The sequence below is a fragment of the Lepidochelys kempii genome, chromosome 21 (assembly GCF_965140265.1).
Source record: "Lepidochelys kempii isolate rLepKem1 chromosome 21, rLepKem1.hap2, whole genome shotgun sequence".
NCBI classification, from domain to species: Eukaryota; Metazoa; Chordata; order Testudines; family Cheloniidae; genus Lepidochelys; species Lepidochelys kempii.
In genome coordinates this window covers 12,602,800-12,624,516 of record NC_133276.1, presented here as the reverse complement: position 1 = coordinate 12,624,516, position 21,717 = coordinate 12,602,800, and the positions used below count along the sequence as shown (strand labels likewise).

General features: G+C 42.0%; 1 protein-coding gene and 1 long non-coding RNA gene across 2 annotated transcripts; one reads left to right on the top strand and one right to left on the bottom strand.

Moving 5' to 3' along the window:
- Positions 1–605: 605 nt before the first annotated feature.
- On the bottom strand, positions 606–13,968 carry LOC140901382 (uncharacterized). The gene is made up of 3 exons (XR_012155830.1): positions 13,756–13,968; positions 12,020–12,135; positions 606–724 (listed from the first exon to the last, which is right to left on the bottom strand). It is a non-coding gene; the product is annotated as an uncharacterized lncRNA (long non-coding RNA).
- SRSF3 (serine and arginine rich splicing factor 3) lies at positions 12,630–20,348 on the top strand. Its single transcript, XM_073320141.1, has 6 exons — positions 12,630–12,765; positions 13,776–13,983; positions 15,654–15,788; positions 17,930–17,968; positions 19,062–19,148; positions 19,463–20,348. The coding sequence occupies exons 2-6, from the start codon at positions 13,778–13,780 to the stop codon at positions 19,488–19,490; spliced, it is 495 nt and encodes a 164-aa protein (XP_073176242.1). The 5' UTR covers positions 12,630–12,765; positions 13,776–13,777; the 3' UTR covers positions 19,491–20,348.
- Positions 20,349–21,717: the final 1,369 nt, after the last annotated feature.

The following is a 21,717-nucleotide window of genomic DNA, read 5'->3' as shown; positions in this document are numbered from 1 at the left end:
CTGCTGGAAATGGCCTACCTTGATTATCACTACAAAAGGTTTTTTTTCTCTCCTGCTGGTAATAGCTCACCTTACCTGATCGCTTTCATTACAGTGTGTACGGTAACACCCATTGTTTCATGTTCTCTGTGTATATAAAATCTCCCCACTGTATTTTCCACTGCATGCATCCGATGAAGTGAGCTGTAACTCACGAAAGCTTATGCTCAAATAAATTTGTTATTCTCTAAGGTGCCACAAGACCTCCTTTTCTTTTTGCGGATACAGACTAACATGGCTGCTACTCTGAAATATATCAAATAGGCGGACAGTAGAACTTAAACCTCACTCTTGACAAATATATTCCACTTTTTTAGACTGATCTCCATGGAAGATGAGGAAAAAGGTATTGGAGGGCGAATGGTTACCAATTCTGATTTTTTTTCAAGTATTTCATATATCACCTATCATATGATATTGTGGACTATTCAAGATATAACTAGTCTGATTGTATGTAATAGACATGCTGTATCTTTATATTGTGATCTACAATAACCTGTACATCAATGAGAAGTATCTCTAAGACACAAAAGTACAACATTAACATATGGTATACTTACTGTTGATCCTAAAGGGTACAGTACAGGGTCAAATCCAGATCAGCACAGCTCCGTCTCGCAGCAAGTCCTCTAGTGAAGTTCAAATTGCAATGCCAGTGTGTGTCTTCCAGCTTCTTTTATACCTCCTCAGAAACCACAGAAACAATAGACATGAGCTGTACAGTACCTTCTGTGACTAAGACCTTTCCTCTCATATTGGTGAAATCAGTGGGCTTAGTATTTCCAAAGACAATAACCTTGGATGATAAAGTCTGTTGTCCTTTGGTGATTAAAGAAAAGACTTACAATATTTCAGCGACGTTTCATTGCTTTGCTATCCTCCCAGACCTATCAGTAGTGCTCTAAATTTGTAAAGTAGGTGTCTGGATTAATAATAATGTAGAAGTATATACTGATGAGGATGACAAAGTTGGTAAAAGAGGACTGGTATTAATGGAAAATTTATCTGAGACATTTGTAAATAAGGATGCCACTGGACTTTAATGTTCAACAAGAAGAATTTTGCTTAAGCCCCATTGGTTGTTCAGTGAAACACATCTGTTTATTTTGGATCCTATAAAATAGGTAGATATGGAAAAGACCTAGCAGATCACTGAATTCATACTACCACAAGAAATGTTAGATCTCCCCAGATAAAGCCTGTATTAGATATTAAACTGTGGCTGCACTAGATCTTACACAAGAGGCCACATTCTGATGTGTCTTCAGTCAATGGTCAAAGCTAAACAGGGGAATGTGGTATGAATTTTGGCATGCATCACAGGAACCGTACCCACGTGAAGTTTTGTCTGAAGCTGGACACCTATGAAAACAATGAAGGATGGTAGTTCTGCATGTATTGAATCCGTCGGTGCATGGGAAAAGGTCAGAGTGATTTTCAAGGGCACTGAGTACCCACCACCCCATCTGAAGTAAATATTTCTTTGGGACTTATGTGGCTCCAAGTACCATAGAGTCCAAGCACCTCACAATCTTTACCATATTTAACTTCACAACACCCCTCGAAACAGAGAAGTACTATATCCCTGTTTTACACACAGAGAACTTAAGCACAGAGAGTAACTTACTCAAGGTCCCACAAGAAGTCTGTGGGACTGAACCAAGTTGCCCCAGATCCGAGAGTAGTGCCCTACTGCCTGGGCCATTCTTCTTTAATAGCAGTTACAGCTCCTCAACCCCTCTGAAAATCAGGCCCAAGATGTCTCACGTGGGCAAGTCAGTAACGGAGGCACCCAAAACCAGTGGCCACCCTGAAAATGTGACTGTATATGTTTAGCTACCAGGAAAATGTGTGTTTTCACCAAACACGGGGAACCAGATTCGGACCACTGCTCCTGCCCTTTAGCACCACTCTGGTGTGGCAAAGATACAGAAAAGATGGCTTGAACAGGTAGCTGGGGATTCCCATGGCATGGAGGCATTTTAGGTGGTTGGTTCTATGCACATACACTCCTCTGCCCTGGTTTGTCAGGTGTACACAAGGTGTGTCGGGGAGAAGGCAGTCTGGGGACTCAGGGGAGCTAGCAGTTGGCTTAAAGCAGAGCTCTGGGGCAGCTGAAGATCTTGGAGGTCTTAGGCCATGATGCTTGACCTGCATGGAATTTCTTTGACATTAATGGGCTCTGGATAGGCATAAACCTGGGTGTACCTCACTGCAAGATCAGGGCCAGAGATGTTAAATCAATTGAATAAAGAGAATCCAAATGCTCACCCAGCACTAGTTTAGGACTGGAAAGGACTAGAGATCTTCTTGGAATACATGAATCATGTCTGAAGTTCTGCTCTGCTTTGATTTCATTGTTTCCCAGCCTACATGCACCAGCTAGAGAGCATTTTGAACTTTTGTTTTTCCTCACATAAAATTCAGGGTTTGGTTATTTATTGATTTGTTTCCTTATGTTAATATCTTTAATGCTGGTGAATGGTGCTGAATTGATTGGACTGGACACTAAAATCCTCTATTTCCCCCAAGAAGAGGGTATAACACCCTACAATGCCTATTGCCAGTGTGTCCCATTCCTGATCTGACATCAAATCTCCAATTGACGTCACTGTGTTTTGGATAAGATCCCAGTATCAACCACAGTGAGAGGAAGAAGGGGAGTTGGGGCCTTGATTTCTCTGCACAGGCTCCCGACAAGATGGAGTAATAAGTCCCTGTTATGGTGGTGTCTTCTGCCATGTGGACTGTCCATCAAGTGACTAGAGGAACCACTAGTCTATTCTAGAGGGGAAATTCTTATTTTCTGAATTTAAAAATATTTGTCCTCTTGGAGGACTAATTCCTTAGAAATCTTGAAGAAAAAGATACCAGCTCAGTGGGAACAAAGACCACAAATTCATTTTGCATAGGCCCCCAAAGAACTATACATTCCAATACAATCAACCATGGCTGGATTCAAACCAGTGGCTTAACGACAAAAGCAGATGTATCCCATTACCAGCTCTCACAGCTGTCCTATCTTTACCAATAGCTCCTATTGAAATCAAATTGCATTTATTATTGTCCTCGGGTCAATTTATTTCGAGCCATGATATTTCATGGCAATCAAATTAGGATTCCTGGTCTCATTACATGAGTTCCAACTGATGATGCAAGGGTCATTAATTTAAGAGGACAAAGCCTGTCACCAATTAAAAACTAGTTTTAAAAATGCTGCTAAAATAGAAGCCTGCTTCTCTCTTTAGTTTCCAGGGTAGCCTAAAGTTACACTGAATTATCTCTCCATGAAGGCAGAGCTTCCTAGTTACATCTTCAAAGACTAATAAGCATTAGCAAAAGTCAAGTCCAAAACATCTGGTCTAATTCATCCTTGAACTTTTATCATCTCCTTTATTTAATGGGCATTCACTGAGTGCAATTACTGGCATCTTCATGGTAAGAACTCAAATTGCATTTGTCTGAGCAATTGCAGGCAGGTCAGGGAAATTGAAACATGGCCACTGAATGAGCACTTGAAGCATTCTGTCATGGCCAAAGTGCATTACCTTGACTACTCTGCCTCCGTGGATACTTCTTTCCACTTAAGAACCGGGAGGACGGAGGCACAAAATGTTCTTTGAGGTTTTAGCTTCAAAAGTCTTGTATTAAATAAGATTTGGGGCCTGGACCAGTTTAAATCACAAGGGTTCAACAGAATGTACATTATTATTGCAGTACTTTCGACAAAACCTACCATTTTAAGCCAAGAAGTCAGAGCCAACTTTTTCCTTGGTGACATGCAATTTTCTAATCCCACTTAGCTACGTGTAAATCAGGAGTAACTCCACCGATACCAGTCATGCAGCTCTGAATACTGAATACACCTTGAATACTGTCTACAGTTCTGGTCACGTCAGCTCTAAAAAGATATATTAGCACTGGAAAAGGTACAGAGAACGGCAAGGAAAATGTTGACGGGTATGGAACAGCTTCCGTATGAGAAGAGATTAAAAAGACTGGGGCTTCTCATCTTGGAAAAGAGACGACTGAGGGGGGATATGATAGAGGTCTGACACAAGTGACTAAGGAAGTGTTATTTACTCCTTCACATAACACATGGGGGGTCACCCACTGAAATTAATCGGCGGCAGACTTAAAGCAAACATAAGGAAGTAGTTCTTCACACTACGCACAGTCAACCCATGGAACTTGTCACCAGGGGATGCTGTGAAGGCTAAAACTATAACAGGGTTCAGAAAAGAACTAGATAAGTTCATAGAGGATTGGTCCATCAATGGCTATTAGCCAAGATGGTCAGGGATGAAACACCATAGTCTGAATGTTCCTAGCCTCTGTTTGCCAGAAGCTGGGAGTGGACGACAGTCGACAGGGGATGGATCACTTGATGATTGCTTGTTCTGTTCATTCCCTCTGAAGAACCTGGCATTGGCCCCTGTCAGAAGATAGGATACTGGGCTAGATGGACCTTTGGTCTGACCCAGTATGGCCGTTCTTATGTTCTAATGAGTGAAACATCACATCCAAGGACTCACTGTTAGCACTACCAACGTTAGACTTAAGAAGTGTTAGCAGAATTTGATAGTAGCACTTCTAAAAATAATCATAGAATCATAGAATATCAAGGTTGGAAGGGACCTCAGGAGGTCATCTAGTCCAACCCCCTGCTTGAAGCAGGACCAATCCCCAATTTTTGCCCCAGATCCCTAAATGGCCCCCTCAAGGATTGAACTCACATCCCTGGGTTTAAGAGGCCAATGCTCAAACCACTGAGCTATCCCTCCTAACACAAAGCACTTTATATAGCACATTTCCATCAGTGCTGCACAAGCATTCATTAATTAATCCCTATAATACCTGCTACCTACCATCATACATGACTACACAACATTACCATTACCATCCACCACCAGGAGGCAATATCATTATCCCCATGTTAAAGATGGGGAAACTGAGATGCACAGAAGTTAAGTGACTTGCTCATGGACACACAGCTAGTAAGCAGACATGCCAAACCCATGGAAAAAAATGCAGAAATTGGGCTTGTTTTTGGCTTAATAGGCTTGTGAGTTGCTTGTTGGTTAGTTTTTGGCTGGTAGCTTGTTGCTTGTTTGGCTTGTAGCTTGTTGTAGCTTGTTACTTCTTTTTTTGATCGGCTCCTGGCAAGCAGAGGCAAGGTGAGGAGAGAGTCAGGGGTGCACAGCAGGCCCACCACAGTCCCAGACTGCACGCCGGGGGGCTCTAGTCACATAGAGTGTTGGGATTCTTAGGGATTGGCTTGTTTTGACCTAGTTTTGAAATGGGATTAGCTTGATTTTTGGCTTATTGTGAAAGTCGGGGTGCTTATTTACCGCACAAAAGTTGGCAACTGTGCATAAGTGGAACAGCATGGGAGTCCGGATATAAATTAATTTTACAGGCACTGCTCTGTGGATTCATTTGGAGTTCGGATTCGGGCTTAGTCTACACTTAAAAGTTTCACTGGCATACCTATGTCGGTGAGAAGTGTGAAAAAAAATCACCCCCTTACCAGCCTAGGTATGCCAGCAAAAGGTGTAGTATAGACACCGTTACACCAGCAAACAATAGTCCTTTGGCCAGTATAGCTTATTTTGTTTTGGAAACTGGTCTAAACTGTACCAGAAGAAAAGCTCTTCTGCTGATATAAACAGCATCTTCACTAGGAGGGCTTGCCAGTATAACTACATCCGTATAATTGTGCTGGCAAATCCTTTCTAGTGTAGATCAGAAGATCTATTTCCAAGTGATATAATCATTTTCTTAGGAAGCAACTTGTTGGGATTCTGCTATGTTAGGGCCTTCTTATATCTTCCTACTGTAGTTTCCACCGCATGCATCTGATGAAGTGGGTTTTAGCCCACGAAAGCTTATGCTCAAATAAATTTGTTAGTCTCTAAGGTGCCACAAGGACTCCTTGTTCTTTTTGCTGAAACCAACAGGAGGCTTTCCATGGAATTCAAGGGGCTTTGGACCAAGCCCTAAATTTGCCTCTGGTTTAGAGTCTGTTCTTGCTTCCACTGAAGGTAATAGCAAAACTTCAAATGACTTCAAATAGGATGAGGCCCTTAAAACACAATAACCTGTTTTCAATGTAATGCATTTGAATGAGGAGGCCTGTGTGCATAGAAAACAGAATCAGGGTTTCCCATGCCAAGGACTCTTTTGTTTTGCTTTGTAATCCACTCCCCAGGGAGCCAGGTGGTGTGAGAAAGTGAATAGGGATGCACAGAGCATAATAGAAAAGGCAAAGAAAAGAGATGGAGGCCCAGCACAAGAGCAAGGTTGGTGGGGGAAGGGGCTGAAATGCAAAGAAGAGAAGAGGAAAATAGTCTCCTTAGGGCAGTGGTGGAAGTGGGACTGGGCAAAACACCTGAATATGCTCTATAAGGGACAATCCTTCATCTGCAGAGAGACCGACTGGCTGATCTAATGGGCCTTTTCCATTTATTATCATTAATTGTTAATTATTATTGTGATCGGCAGCAGCAGCAGTTGTCATTTATTTATGATGAGATAGCACCTAGGGATCCCCGCCAAGATTGGGACCCCACTGTGCCAGGCACTCTAGTGTAATACACTGATCATCATAATACGTAATAATCATAGACATGGGGCTACTCATGGTATACAAAAGTGCTTGCTGGATCAGGGCCATAGAATAAGAAACAGTCCTTTCCCAGTAGGGCTTACAATCTGAATAGACAAGACAGAGGAGGAGTTGTGAGCAAGGGAGAGCACCCACAAGCAGAGTGAACAGTTTGATGGTTTGCAAATGTCTTATTAATTTCATGATTTTTGTTGAATTTTGCTTTGTTTTTAATTTTTCCTTCTTGGGCTTACATGTTTCTACTATATTAAACTCCACTACACCGAGGTTTGAAGCAGGCAAGTGATCAAACTGCAGGAGATGGCAGGGGGGCTGGAACAATCTTTATAGAGGGGGTGCTGAGAGCTGTTAAACCAAACTGTAAACCCTGGATATGATAGAAAACACTTCAAGCCAGGGGGTGCAGCAGCACCCCCTGCACCCCTAGTTCCAGCACCTATGGGGGATAGGGACTCAGAGGTTGAGGGAACGCTATTCTCTCGAGGGGAAATGGAATGGAAATTTGCCGAGAGCAGCACTATACTGGGTGTTCAGTCAGATGCAAGTACTCACAGGGTCAACTTCAGGTGGGGACAAATTGGCAGGGAACCCAGGAATCCTATGCCTCTTAATTATTCATATGACCCTTATCGCCATACTACTGCAGCACACACCTCGTGATGCAGCGCAGAGCTAGCATCCCCATTTTACAGATGGGGAACTGAGGCACAGAAAAGCAGTTGCCCGAGCTCAGGAAGTTTGATGTTTGGAACTGAAGCAGGGTTTCCTGTCTCCCAGGCTAGTATCCTAACTGCTGAGAAGGCTCTCCTCTTGGGAAGTATCCCTGAGGCTATATCTACATGAGCACTTTTGTCAGTAAAACTTTTGTCAGTCAGGGGTGTGAAAAAAACACACTGTAAGGTTCATAGTATGCACATAGCCTGAGGTGTCAGAACCTGGATTTAACAACCTTGAGAGCAAGCCCCAAGGCTCACCCATTTTTCCAGGCTTTTACTGGAGGGGCAGGGGGCATGCTCATAGAAGAGGGTGTGCTCTGAGATTTGATTTTGGAAAGGATTTATTTTTTTCTTAGCATTTGGGCAGGTTCAGAATTGGTCTGGGGGAAGGAAAGAAAGAAAGAGGCACCACACTGTTGAGAGGAAACTGTTTGACCACGTGAATGGTAAATATAGTCCATTTCCCTCTGTTGATGGTGAAACAGACACTAATGAATTGCTGCTTTCTTTACCCCATCCTGACCTAGAGATCAGAGGAATCTACACCTCACAGTAAACACTAAGGTCACAAAGAATCCCCACCATACACACACATGCTATAGCAGCCACAGAAGTTTCGGTTGTGCGGCCTTGGGATTTTATTGGCTCTTACAAACAAATCAGGCTCTGTACTGTCTGCAAGACATCCTATATGCTGTGGGTAGTTTTGTTGATGATTCAGAAAATGGTGGAGCTGTGGTCCTATTCACACTGCCAGCCCTAGAGCCATTGTTCTGTAGCACACTCTCTTGGGCTAAGGATCGGGAGTTGAAGGGGTTACTTTCTTTATCCCCCAGTCAGTCTCCAATGGGGGATCAGCCTGAAGGGGAAAAAAAGCAGAGGTACTCTTCCAAACTCTGCTTACTAATTAAACTCTGCTTATATGAGCAGACAAAATGTGACAGTGCTCACAGTATGCTGGGCAGATGTTCAAAATATGATGTTCTCTAAGCTCCACCTGGGGGGGCTTAAATATGCCCTTGGGTTCCCAGTAAATTGGGCAGATCTATGATCCTCCCTCTCCTTGCTTACATGAATGAGGAATGAAATCATTAACATTTAGACATTAAATTGATCATCACTGGGTATCTGAGCTGACACTTCACTAAGATGAACGGGGCAGTTCACACAGCTCAGAGCTATTGTAGGTTTTCAACAAAGTCACTTATGCTACCTTAGAGACTAACCAATTAATTGGTTAGTCTCTAAGGTGCCACAAGTCCTCCTTTTCTTTTTGCGGATACAGACTAACACGGCTGCTACTCTGAAACCTGTCACTTATGCTAGAAGCTTTTGCTGGTATGGTATCATTATTAATCCTTAGCTCTCAGATAGCAGTTTTCATCAGTAGATCTCAATCATGCTGGTTAGGGGGTGTGAATTTTTGCGACATTTCTATACTGACAAAAGCCCTAGCGCAGACGCAGCTATGCCATTATAAAAGTGCTTTTGACAAGTACAACTTATTCCATTCAAGGAACTGGTATAAATTATACTGGCAAAAGTATTTTTTGCGGTGTAAGATATATCTTTACTGGGGAGGGCTTGCTGGTCTAGCTATATATTTGCCCATAGACATCTCTGCACCCCCGGTTACACGTGATTCATATTTCTGAGGTTTTCTTCACAACCATAACAGCTAGAGGGCGTTCATTTTTTTAAATGAAAGCTCAGATTCTGTAGAACAAGATAGGTTTCAGAGTAACAGCCGTGTTAGTCTGTATTCGCAAAAAGAAAAGGAGTACATGTGGCACCTTAGAGACTAACCCATTTATCTGAGCATGAGCTTTCGTGAGCTACAGCTCACTTCATCGGATGCATACCATGGAAGCTGCAGAAGACATTATATACACACAGAGACCATGAAACAATACCTCCTCCCACCCCACCGTCCTGCTGGTAATAGCTTATCTAAAGTGATCATCAAGTTGGGCCATTTCCAGCACAAATCCAGGTTTTCTCACCCTCCGCCCCCCCCCCCACACACACACACAAACTCACTCTCCTGCTGGTAATAGCCCATCCAAAGTGACAACTCTCTTCACAATGTGTATGATAATCAAGGTGGGCCATTTCCTGCACAAATCCAAGTTCTCTCACTCCCTCATCCAACATTGTAGGGAGAGTGGTCACTTTGGATAAGCTATTACCAGCAGGAGAGTGAGTTTGTGTGTGTGGTTTTTGGAGGGGGGTGAGGGGGTGAGAGAACCTGGATTTGAGCAGGAAATGGCCCACCTTGATTATCATACACATTGTGAAGAGAGTTGTCACTTTGGATGGGCTATTACCAGCAGGAGAGTGAGTTTGTGGGTGGGGGGGGCGGAGGGTGAGAAAACCTGGATTTGTGCTGGAAATGGCCCAACTTGATGATCACTTTAGATAAGCTATTACCAGCAGGACAGTGGGGTGGGAGGAGGTATTGTTTCATGGTCTCTGTGTGTATATAATGTCTTCTGCAGCTTCCACGGTATGTATCCGATGAAGTGAGCTGTAGCTCACGAAAGCTCATGCTCAAATAAATTGGTTAGTCTCTAAGGTGCCACAAGTACTCCTTTTCTTAGAACAAGATAGCAGCTTGAAAGAGTTGCTACTAGTATGCCACAGATCTGCATAGTGGCCCAGTCCAAACCCATGTCTCCCATACTCCTTGCAATGATTTAAACAGATGAATCCTTTCACATCCCTGACGCCTCCTCAGGAGCGGCAGAATAAGCTTTACACCCCCATTTTTTTCAGCCAGGAGACAGTATGATCTTTACCCATCACTGTAAAATGGCCCTGAGCTAATTTTTTATGTCAGTTTTGCCTGCCACATTCAGGAAAATGTGAATGAAAAAAGTAAATCACCCCAAGGCATCATCAATATAACAGCCACGAGTGATATATTTGTCCCTGTGCTATATGATATTATGATAGCAGGAAAAGGGAGAAAAGCAATATATTTCTTTCTCTTAACAACTCTAGTCAACAGGATTTTTCCAAAGCCATTTTAGTACTTTGCAAACTTTGGGGATTGAAGAGAAATTGAAGGCACACTTACAATATTCATAGATATAGATATATATATATATTCATCCCAAATCTATCTATGTATGTATCTATCTATCTATCTATCTATATTTGGGATGATTAGATTGTTAGGGGTAAATGTTGGTAAACGTTGATTTCACCTTGCACACACAAACTGACAAAAATATTTCCAGAGAAAATAACTGAAATTTATGAAGTGAGAAAAATTGCTTGACAACCTATTAGAGTTCGATTTACCGATATTTACTTTGCATATTTTGACATGTGAGGTTGACAGTTTATGTTTTAACTGTAAGAAAGCTTGAACTTTTTGAATTCCATGTCTACTGTCCTTATTGCCTGATCCCTCATAATTTTGCACAAATGTTAAAATTTGAATGGAGACAAACTGAAAAAAGTGCTTAAATATAAACATCAATATTATCCGTCAATGTTATAAAAAATAAAAATGGAATTTTGCCAAATCTCTTTATTGGGCTGATGTAGGGATTTCCCCTTTGTGAGTTTGTCAAGATGCTGCAATCTTCATGCTGCCAGACTGTGACACTGGAATTACAGTACAGCACAACACTGATCATCCTCAATATACATCAAACTGATCATTAATTCCGGTTGTTTTATGTCTTTTAGCCAGTTTCTGATCCTACTACTTAATTTCCTTAATAGCGTCTTGTGAGGGACTTTGTCAAAGGCTTTTGGAAAGTCAAAATAAATTATGTCAGCCAGTCATCCTTTATCCAAAATGTTGTGGATCCACTGAAAGAATTCTACTAGATTGGAGCGATACTATTTTCCTTTACAGAAGCCACACTCGGGCAGCTAAATGATGGCTGGGTAAGGCTTATGTTGTAGACACTACCTATGCCGACGGGAGGGATTCTCCTGTCTGCATAGGTAATCCACCTCCCTGAGAAGCAGTAGCTAGATCATGGAAGAATTCTTTTATTGGCCTAAAGCTGTTTACACTGGTGGTTATATTTTTCCCACCCCTGAGAGAAGTAGATGCACCAACCTAAAATTCTAGTGTAGACCAGGCTGTAGATAGATACATGGATGAATGGATAAATAAGTTTGCACCTAACAACCTTGCACAGGAAAAAATGTCACTTTGAGTCATAACATTGGAAAGGAACGTTCAAACTTGCAACAGCTGAATTTGCTTTCCCTCAACAAACACAAAAAAGGCATGGTGAGCTGTTACCAGTTTGAACATTGCTTTCCAATGTTACGACTCATGAAATTTTTTCTGATTGCCCATTCTTGTGATTTTATCACGGCATTTCTCGTTTTTCGTATAGCCCCGGCTCCTAGACATAACTGATTATGTGAGCTTCTCAGCTTTCATTAAAGAAAAGTAAGTGGTTGGGCAGAAAAGCTGAAACATGTGACCTGAGAAAAGAAAAAGAACCTAGTATTTATTGTTATTTTTTTTTTAAATCTCATGATTTTTAAGCCAGTCTCTTGAGTTGCTGTGGCCTGACACATGAGATTTGTGAAGGACTGGGGTTGGCAACAAGGGGTCACTAATGTTTGTAAAGTGCAATATAATTGTTAATAAGACAGTTACCTTTTATGCCTTGAAGGCACAATCACGCTCCTCCAGTCCCGGAGCTGGAGTGAACCCAGGAGTGCCCAGATGAGAGGCAAATACGTTGGGGGACTGAGTGGGATGGAAGGCCCCACCTAGACGTAAGACGGGTATTATGAGGGATGGGATTCAGGGGGATTTGGACTGGGGCGAGAGGAGGGTGACCAGATATCAGGTGTGAAAAATCGGGACAGGATGGGGGGTAATAAGCACCTATATAAGACAAAGCTCCGAATATCAGGACTTTTCGCTATAAAATCGGGACATCTGGTCACCCTATGGGGGGGTTGGTTCGGCCCCTTACAGACAAACCAGTTGGGGTCTGGGGCTGGACCCCCTGATGCTGGGGTGTCAGGGTGGAGGGAGCATCTTCCCCACACGGCTTTGCACACTAACCACCGCCCCCTTTCTGGGTCCCCAATGGGCCCCAAGGCTGGGGTCTGGCCCTGGCCCCGCTGGACGATGGGAGGGGGAAGGGCGGGCCCGGGCCCTACTCAGGAAGCGGGCGGGGGCGGGTTCCATGGAACTGTCACTCCTTTGAGCGGCGCTCTGTGATTTGACAGCCGGCTGGACACGTGGGGGCAGGGTGGGGCTATATAAGTCCGGGCCGGGATAGCGGTTGCCGCCATTTTGTCCAGTGAGGAGACGGGGAGCGGGAGCGTGTTTGGGATCGAGTCGGCTGCGGCGTAGCGCGTGCTCCCTTCTCACGCCCACCCCGGGAGTCGGTGAGCGCCTCCCCCGGGGGTCAGGGCGAGGCTGAACCGGGGCCCGGCTCCGCGGCGGGGCGGATGGAGCCGTCAGGGCCCGCCGCGCGCCGAACAAAGAGCCGCCGCCATTTTGTGTGGCGGGGCCCGGGCGGCGGCCGCCCGCTAATCGGACCGCGGGGCCCCCGAGGCGGGGGCGCAGCGGGGAGAGAGCACCCGAGGCGCGGCCAGACGAGGCGTGGCTGGGCGAGAGGCGTCGGGGGGGGGGGAAGATCCTCATCGGGGCGGGCCCGGATGGAGCCCCCTGCCCATCTCGCCTTCCCATCGCCGGAGCTGGCTTGGGGAGGGGTGGGGGGGCAGGCTGGTCGTGAACGCCCGGCCTGGGCCTGATCCGAGTCCCCTCCGCGGCGTGCGCCTGGGCCTGATCCGGGTCCCCTCCGCGGCGGGCTGCCCCGCTGCTGGCCCTCCGTGCGCAGGTCAGCTTCGCGCGCTGCCCCGCGAACAATGGAGCCCTCGGCACGCGCGGGCGGCGGCGCCCCCTGCAGGCTTTGCTGGTGCCAGCGTTCCAGACCTGACATTGACACGCTGTCGCGGGGGCGCGAGTCTCCTAATCACACCTCTTCTGGAAGACATACTTGAGCCTTTAGCGTTCAGCCTAGTTTCGAGTCCGCCTGTACCTGGCATAGTCTCCGGGGCCGGGGGTTAAAGAACCACAGGTCCTGGCTTCCTCCCCAAGAAGGCTGCTCTTTCTTGGAGTTTGCTAACTTGAGTTAAAATCCTAGTGAAGACCAGTCCGTTTATAATTTTAACACATGTTAACCTGTGGGGGAGCCCAATCTTTACTCTTCATTATGTATCATTGCTGTGGTTTCTGGGTGCAGTAGTTTTTAGTCACCTAATTCCTATGGATTTCAGTGGATGTTAGCCTAACAACCTCTGAGGATCTGGACCAAAGGCCAAAATAAGGCACTTATCTGTAGGTTGAATGGAAGTAAAAAAAAAAAAACTTACTTTAAGTATTTCTCTTCTAGTGATGCATCGTGACTCTTGTCCGCTGGACTGCAAGGTTTATGTAGGTAACCTTGGAAACAATGGCAACAAAACTGAATTGGAACGAGCTTTTGGCTACTATGGACCGCTGCGCAGTGTGTGGGTTGCTAGAAATCCTCCTGGCTTTGCTTTTGTTGAATTTGAAGATCCCCGAGATGCAGCTGATGCAGTGAGAGAACTAGATGGAAGGTAAAATTTGCTTTTTAGGCTATGGAGTTAATTTAATTAAAACTAAACAATATAGACAGTGTTAAGCAACTTGTATTCTAACTTAAACTGACCAAGATCCAGTGATACTGAAACATCATGGTCTTGAGTTTCTTAACCAATCATACAGTTGGTTAGTATTAATTAAAATAGTTATTCTGCATTATAAATTAAACTAGTCGGTAAGTGAAGTGGTTAACTGTAAAAATAAGCTTTTTTCCCCAATAATCTCAATGTTCATATTTTTGGTCATTGAAGCCAGATCCTTTGGTGTAATGTTTAGGGGGGGTGATTCATTGTTTTTATACTGGCAAAGCCCTAGTGTAGAGGTATTCTGCAAAGCAGTCCTTTTGCTGCTATAGTTTTTCATTTGGGGAATTGATATAGGAAATGTTTTGTTGGTATAAGCTGATATTACTTGCTGGTATGCTGACAAACCCTTTCTAGTATAGACTTGGCCTGAGATTGGAAATTCGAAATTCCTAAAAACACATCTAGGAGAAATACTTGAGCCTCTAGAGCTCAGACTAGTTTGAGTCCACCTTTACCTGGCATATGGGGCACAAGAGATGGACATCTATGTCAATAACACTTCATTTTGAGTTGAAGGGAATTTTTAGATTTTTCTGAAATAACTTATGAATACACAATACTTCAGAAGTGTCTAGTGTTCGATCATTGCTTTTAAGATGGAGTTAAGTTTAAAATTTGAAATGCATGAGAACAAAGTTTAGCTTTGAGCTATTAAATCTTTTAAAATAGTGATATAAAAATATTTACATTTTGACAGCCAGCCAGATTTAAACCTATTAACAGCTGAGCAACTTACCCTGATTTTGAGTTCATATGTCTCTATAGCTACAACTGAGTACAGACTTCACACAAAACCCTAGTGCAATGGTTCTCAAGCTGTTATACTGGTGACCCATTTCACATAGCAAGCCTATGAGTGTGACCTGTTTGTTAATTTTTTCATATATGTAACCACAAATGCTGGAGGGAAAGCAGGGTTTGGGGTGGAGGCTGACAGCTTGCGACCCCTCTCCTGATCTCCAGTTTGAGAACCCCTGCCATAGTGCAATTGACACTTCCATAAATTGTGTCTGAGTGTTAAATGCTAACCCTTCATTTCAGTCAAATTTAAAAATGAATTGGTTTAGTTTTCTTGTAAAATCCTCTATGGAGAGAGGAGATGCAGGATTTTTTTGTTCTCTCAGAAATGGTAGTAGGGAAGCCATTTTTGTTCTAGAGTATACAGTAAAATCTGCTTCGATTAATTGTCAGATTTTATCTTGACATAAGATAGAAATGCTGTGAAGGTATAAAACTGCAGTGTTCACTAAAATCTGTCCTCTTTAGTTTCCAGCTGTATCAGATATATATAAAAACTACAGTTTGAGTTAATGGAGTCAAATCTCCAAAATCCATGGCCAGAAGACACTGGGTCTCCCTGTTTAAGTAGCTTTGGACATGAGAGGCTCTGGTCACCTGTGAATTTGTTTAGACCTTTTTATATTGTGCTCATTATGGTAGTATCCGAGCACCTTATATATTTGACTAACTGTACAGAACAGATGTTTCCCTTCTCCAGCGCATATCAGCGTGTCTTCAGTGCACACAGATCTGTTGCTTACAGCAGCCTTCTTTTCCAGAACACTCTGCGGGTGCCGTGTCAGGGTGGAGCTGTCTAATGGTGAAAAACGGAGTCGTAATCGTGGTCCGCCACCATCATGGGGTAGGCGTCCTCGAGATGATTATCGCAGAAGAAGTCCTCCTCCTCGCCGCAGGTACCCTAGGTCAAAGATCATGCATAGAGCTGTTGAAATTGTTACCATTTAGCATCATAGAAGCAGGCTTTCTTTAAAGCATGTTGATGGGTAACATCTTAAACATCCTGATCACAATTCGGAGATGCCAGACACTTTATATAAAAAAACAAGGTGAACATAAATTGTATTGAACGTTGGCTTTTGTCCTTAGGTCACTGTGTAAGTTGATAGTCAGCGCCCTCTGCCCTGGACTTATCCTTTTTCTTCCTAAAATCTACACATCTTCTAGTCACTTTCCCTTTCTTCCCATACATCTACTTAGGCTGTTCCCTTTCCTTTACTCCATAATGGCAAACATTACATACAGCAACTTAGCTTTTCCATGCAAGTGCATTTCTCCACTTCGTAACAATTCAAATATTTGCCACGCAGGCAGCTGTTTAATAATAAAACAAGTAACAGTTGCATTTAAATGTACAAATCTAATTTGGCACTAGTAAAGAATTTAAAACGTCTTGTGACAATGTCATTTGAGTTTTGCAAACCCAAATCTAAAATATAGCAAGGTTTTTGTTAACTGCCTATGTTCTTGGACCCAGACTAACTTGTCTGGATGTTATAAAACCATGCACATCACATCTACAACATGGTTCATACAGGACTGAATTTACCTATTGCAGGTGAGTGAAGTCCTCGCAGGATAAGCTTGAAACCATGTCCCTTTTGCTGTTTAAAAAAACCCCACAGTAGGAGGATGTTAGCTGATAGATGGTTGTACTGATGGCTTGTTTTTCATTTTTTTATGCTTTTTGGTCCATCTATTAATAAAAATGAACCCGTTACAGAGTCACCATCATGTCTCTTCTCACCACCCTCTGAGTCTGCATTAGCCAGTCAACTAGCCCTTTCAGCGTCATGTGACCAGCGCGCCCCATTCAGCTTGGCTGGTGTCGTTTCACATGACCCAGGCATGGCCAGTCGTCAGGTTGCACCGCCCTTTGGTTCCCGAGCATGCTGTTTTCTCTCAGCCTTCTCTCCAACCTTAACCAAATCGGCAGCAGCCACCTCGACCGCCCACACATTCCCGGCCAATCAGCTCAGCTGTTTATTTACCAAATGTCTTCACAACAACTACAGCAGCAGCCTTCGGCTAACAAAAAAGCAGGAAAAATCCACAACACCCCCTTCGCCAACCAACTAAATACAACGCAACATCTGGCAAAACCTTTTCAGCAAATTCTTCTTGGCAGTCAGTCCGGCAGCCTCACCTCACCATTTCTAGCTTGTTGAAACCAAAAACTAGTAAGTTTTTCCTGGTTATACAGTTTACTGCTGGTTAAAATAAGGAGTAAGCGGCTTATAAGTAATTATTTTTCTCAATCAAAGGCTGGCTGTGCATAATTGAGTGGTAACGTACATATGTTGCTTGAATAAAACTTTTAAGGGTGATAAGGAAACTTTTTTAATGTAAATGGAACTAAAAGTAAATGAGGTATATTTGCATGTGAGATGCCAAACTAAATTTTTAATAAAGCTCTAACAAATTTAGCTTTTCCTTGCAAATCTGCCAAGTCCTATCACCTTTAAATGGTTTTACTAACAGTTTTCAAAACTTAAAACAATTACTTTTTTGGGATGAACTGGGCCAAGCTAAGGTTTTTAAGTCTAAACACACTCTATGGCATTTCAGAGAATGCCTGTCACAAATATGCAGTTCTAATGTAGCACTTAATGGCATATCAGTATTTACACAGAGCGCATTTTCACTTTTTCTCCACTTGGTATCTCTTGTCTTGTCATGGACCTTTTTGGCTTGCATGGGTTCCAAAACATTGGTCTATGCTGTTTTTGGAACCACTTGTGGGACTTTGGTGTGGTGTTCTGGGCAGTGGATTTAGTTGAAATGGAAGTGTTGCATTGGACAGGTCTGCTGTGAAGTATTTAGTTAAAGTGAATTCTTGGTTGCAAAAGTGCTGTTCACACTGAGCTTTGTTTTACTGTGTTAATCTTTCCATACATTTTTACTGGACGATGGGTGCCAGATGTTTCTTGGCACGTTCACTGGGCCCAACAGTGAGTTTGACAAGTTGGGAAATACCTCATCCCATTAATGCTAATGAAATTGATAAAAAGCCTCATTTTTCTATTTCTGGTTCTAGATCACCACGAAGGAGAAGCTTTTCTCGTAGCCGCAGCAGGTAAGCAACAGTTGGTTAAACATGGGCTCTGTTTTATCCAGAGTACTTTCTAAGGAATCTTTTCTTAGTAAAATCCTTGGTTTTATTCACAAGTTTCATATTTAAAGTAGTTCTGTGATAGAAAACATAAAACAGTTTTAAGATTTGGTAAGTGTTCTGAAGAACACTTACCTAAAGACTGTTTTAATAGGTTCCAGGGTTGATGGGGATGGGGGAGGGAAAGCATTTCCATTACTTTGGGTTTGCTGCATCATTGCTTGGTTTCTAGCATTACTGCATGCATGGCAGTAATACATCTTGTTTCCTTTTGGCATGCTGCTTCCCTCTGCTGTGTTGAGACACTCACACAAACTGCTGGGGAAATTGATGGTACCCCAAGGCTGTCCTACTCATGAAATGGACTGCTTCTAGAGTTTTTTGTTTTTCCTTCAGAGCACTCATAGGAAAAGTTGCGTCACTAAAATGCATTAGTTTCTTGGACCATAAAGCTGCTTTAATAGCATGTAGGTACATGATACAGCGGTTGGTTGAGCACAGGAAACTGTCAGATGGAAACCAGTGGGCCTCTAGTACTACAGTACTGTGCATGTAATTTTTAAAATTTATTGATTAAATATAAAAACATAAGCATGCAATAGGAGTTTTAACCAGTATCAGAATTCAAGCTGATTATTCCTCTGCCTACATGAGGAGGAAGAGGCTACTATCACAACTGCCTTTATTAATGGATAAGTTTCCTGATTAAATAGTTCGAAACATTACAGAGAATGTGATTCTTTTTAATGAGGTGTAATAGAATTGTACACTTAATGCAGTGCTGAACTAGCCATGCTAAACATAAGGGCAGTGATATTTGAAAAAGGTCATTTGATATAAAAAAGTAATGTGCTCAAATAGTACATTGCAAAGATGGAAAGGCTTGCAGTTTTCTTCTTCGCTTCAGTTGTAAGACACTTAAATACACTTGAACTTTCTTTACACTATTTCTTTGCACAGTAATGCTCATTCATGCATATTCAAACATTCTCTTGTAATATAATCCAGTTAAACTTTTCCCTCATCTGGATAGTCATCTTTTATTGTAATCTCATAGGTCCCTCTCTAGAGACAGAAGAAGAGAGAGATCACTTTCACGGGAGAGAAATCACAAGCCTTCCCGTTCCTTTTCCAGGTCTCGTAGGTAAGAATATGTTGTATCTGCAGATTTCACTTTCTAGTTAATTTTGAAAGGCTTATTATGCCATATCAATGCAGTAACTGAAAGCTCTGCTACAGTTAACATTTTTCTCTAGTGCTTTAGATAAGTGCTTTTCTCAAGGAACTTGTAACCTAAGATCAGTTTTGATATGGTTAAAAACTGTATTGAGCAGGATGAAGTTATAAAGCACTTTCAAAAACTTTAAGTATGTAATTTTAGAGTTGGATTGGAAGTAACTTCCCCAAGTAAAATATTTGTTCCATCTCTAATAAACTAACTTTCATTCTCTTATTTAGTCGTTCCAGGTCAAATGAGAGGAAATAGGACTTCAGGAGGAGCTGTGTACAGGAAGTCATTAGATCTGAGCACAGGAGGGAGGAGTATGTACAGAACATTGTTTTGTTTGAGACTTCATAAAGCTTGGTGCATTTTTAAAATGTTTTAGCTGTTGAACTTGCTTTGTTTCTTGTATCTTGTAACAGGTGACAAATGTAAAGATGTGAATCTGTATATGGTTCTGAGCAGATCATATGATTTGTAATAAAACTTGTTTTACAATGTACCCGTATGCTTAACTTTCATTTTGCTTTGAGTGGTGTTCAACTTGTCTTGCATAGACAAATATTTCTAGTTTCCATATTGTGTCCTGGAATCTTTTCTGGGGAGCAAATGTAGATAACTTTTGAAAGGAAAGTTGCAGTGAATATTCACTAATAAACGTGTTACAACATCAGACTATTGGGTTTATCCAGAACAAGATAGTGATTTCTAGTACAGTTTTTGGAAAGAAGGCAGGAACTGCAAACCAGTAGCAAGTAAAGGGAATGACTGAATTGCAGGCAGTTTTGTAATGAGCTTTTTGGGGAAGTTGTTGATTTCCCACATTGGAACTCTGAAGGGCTACATTGTGTAAAATGTAGATTATCCCTTGGGCCCAGGTAATTTTTGTACTTAATGTGATTAGTGCATTTTTTAAAATACATACTTGATTGCTTAAAATGCAAGCTGTTTGGTTAACCATATGTTCCAGAATTTCTGAGAAGACCAAATTACACAACTGGAGTGGATGGCTTGAGTGCATATGGGTACATTGTAGAAGTGAAAGACATTACTGTGCAAGAATTTTCATGTCACTTGTAAAATGTTTTGTGAAATCCTTGGGATTAAAGTTTTGGTTACAAATTTGTTGTAAGCATTTAACTTTTGAATATCTGACACATTTCCATGCAGAACATTTAAATCTGGATGGATTAGGCACATCTTAGTTAATGTAATACTGTTTCAAGGTAAAGGGAGTTAAATTACAGCCATTTAAATTTAATATATTTGGAATAATTAGCTTGTCAGCAGTACTACATTTCAGTTTTAAAATACAAGTAATTGAGAAGCCACTTGCTGCTCGGAAAATAGTTAACTGTGCTCCATGACTTAATGAGGCTGGGTCTATGATGGCTGGGCAGTCTGTCAGGATTACTCTTAAATTCAGTGCTTAGTGTTGTGCTTCTCAGTAATAAAACACTAGTTCCAAAAACATTAAGTATATCTAGGGTGTTCACTTCCCATAATTGAGTTGACAACCTGTTTAATAATCAGGGATTCAGCATTTATCAGCCTAGCTTTCTATCATGTATGTCCATAAGACTTAAAATTGCTTGTCTGTAAACTGAAGTCTTGCATGGAGATTTCACACAGGGTGTAAAAATACTTCATGGCATGCTTCAAGTGTAATTAGAGCGCCAAACTGCATAATGCTCCTTTTCTTCCTATGTTCAGGGGGGGATGGTACATTTGATTTTTTTTGTGCATTTAGATTAAATCCATCATACTTTGAACAATCTTGTGGTTTAATTTCCTGAAATGTCTATAAAAAGAAAGAAGGGTGCTGCATCATTTACTTTAATCTTGAAGTTTTAATGCAAGGAATTGTTATACTAGTGCCATTCTACTCTAGGACTTTTTTTATTCACAAGGAAGATACAGATGTTAGGTGTTAATAGAATGGAAGAGTTATGCACAGGATACAAATAATCACTCATCAGTAGCAACTTCAGTTCTCAGGTGGCATCCAAGTCTCACCCATCTGATATAATGGGGCTTATTCCTGACTAAAAATAAAGGTAGTCCCTGGTAATTTAGCAAAAACACTGCTAACGGTTGCTTTCTTTTAATCTTTCTGCATAAACTGATAGCACCCAACAAAGTAGGCAAGTACTTTCAATTTAAGATTGCAGTCTGGCCAGAGCAAAATCTTAACTCCTTCTTAAAATCCTAAACACAGTACACACAAATGGGAGAGTCATGTACTTTTCCATATTTCTGTGGTTACTATTAAACCACATGCTTTTCTGGATATGATTGACTAATCCAAAGATATTATAGGAAATGAATTGCAGCTTTTAGTGCAATGCAGCATCTGTGCATGAACTTATTCTCTAATCTTGAGATAGTCTAAAAATGACCAAGTTTTCAAAAATGGTCAGTGAGCTTGGGTATTTTTTTACATGTCCAGCATGATACCTTGGTCTCTTCCAGAAGAGCAGAGAACATACAG

Bases quoted from the DNA above. Each gene is read 5' to 3' on its own strand.
- SRSF3 (XM_073320141.1), top strand. From the start codon at position 13,778: ATGCATCGTGACTCTTGTCCGCTGGACTGCAAGGTTTATGTAGGTAAC. The intron at 13,984-15,653 runs GTAAAATTTGCT...CTTCTTTTCCAG, and splicing joins GTGAGAGAACTAGATGGAAG to AACACTCTGCGGGTGCCGTG. The intron at 17,969-19,061 runs GTAAGCAACAGT...GTAATCTCATAG, and splicing joins TTTTCTCGTAGCCGCAGCAG to GTCCCTCTCTAGAGACAGAA.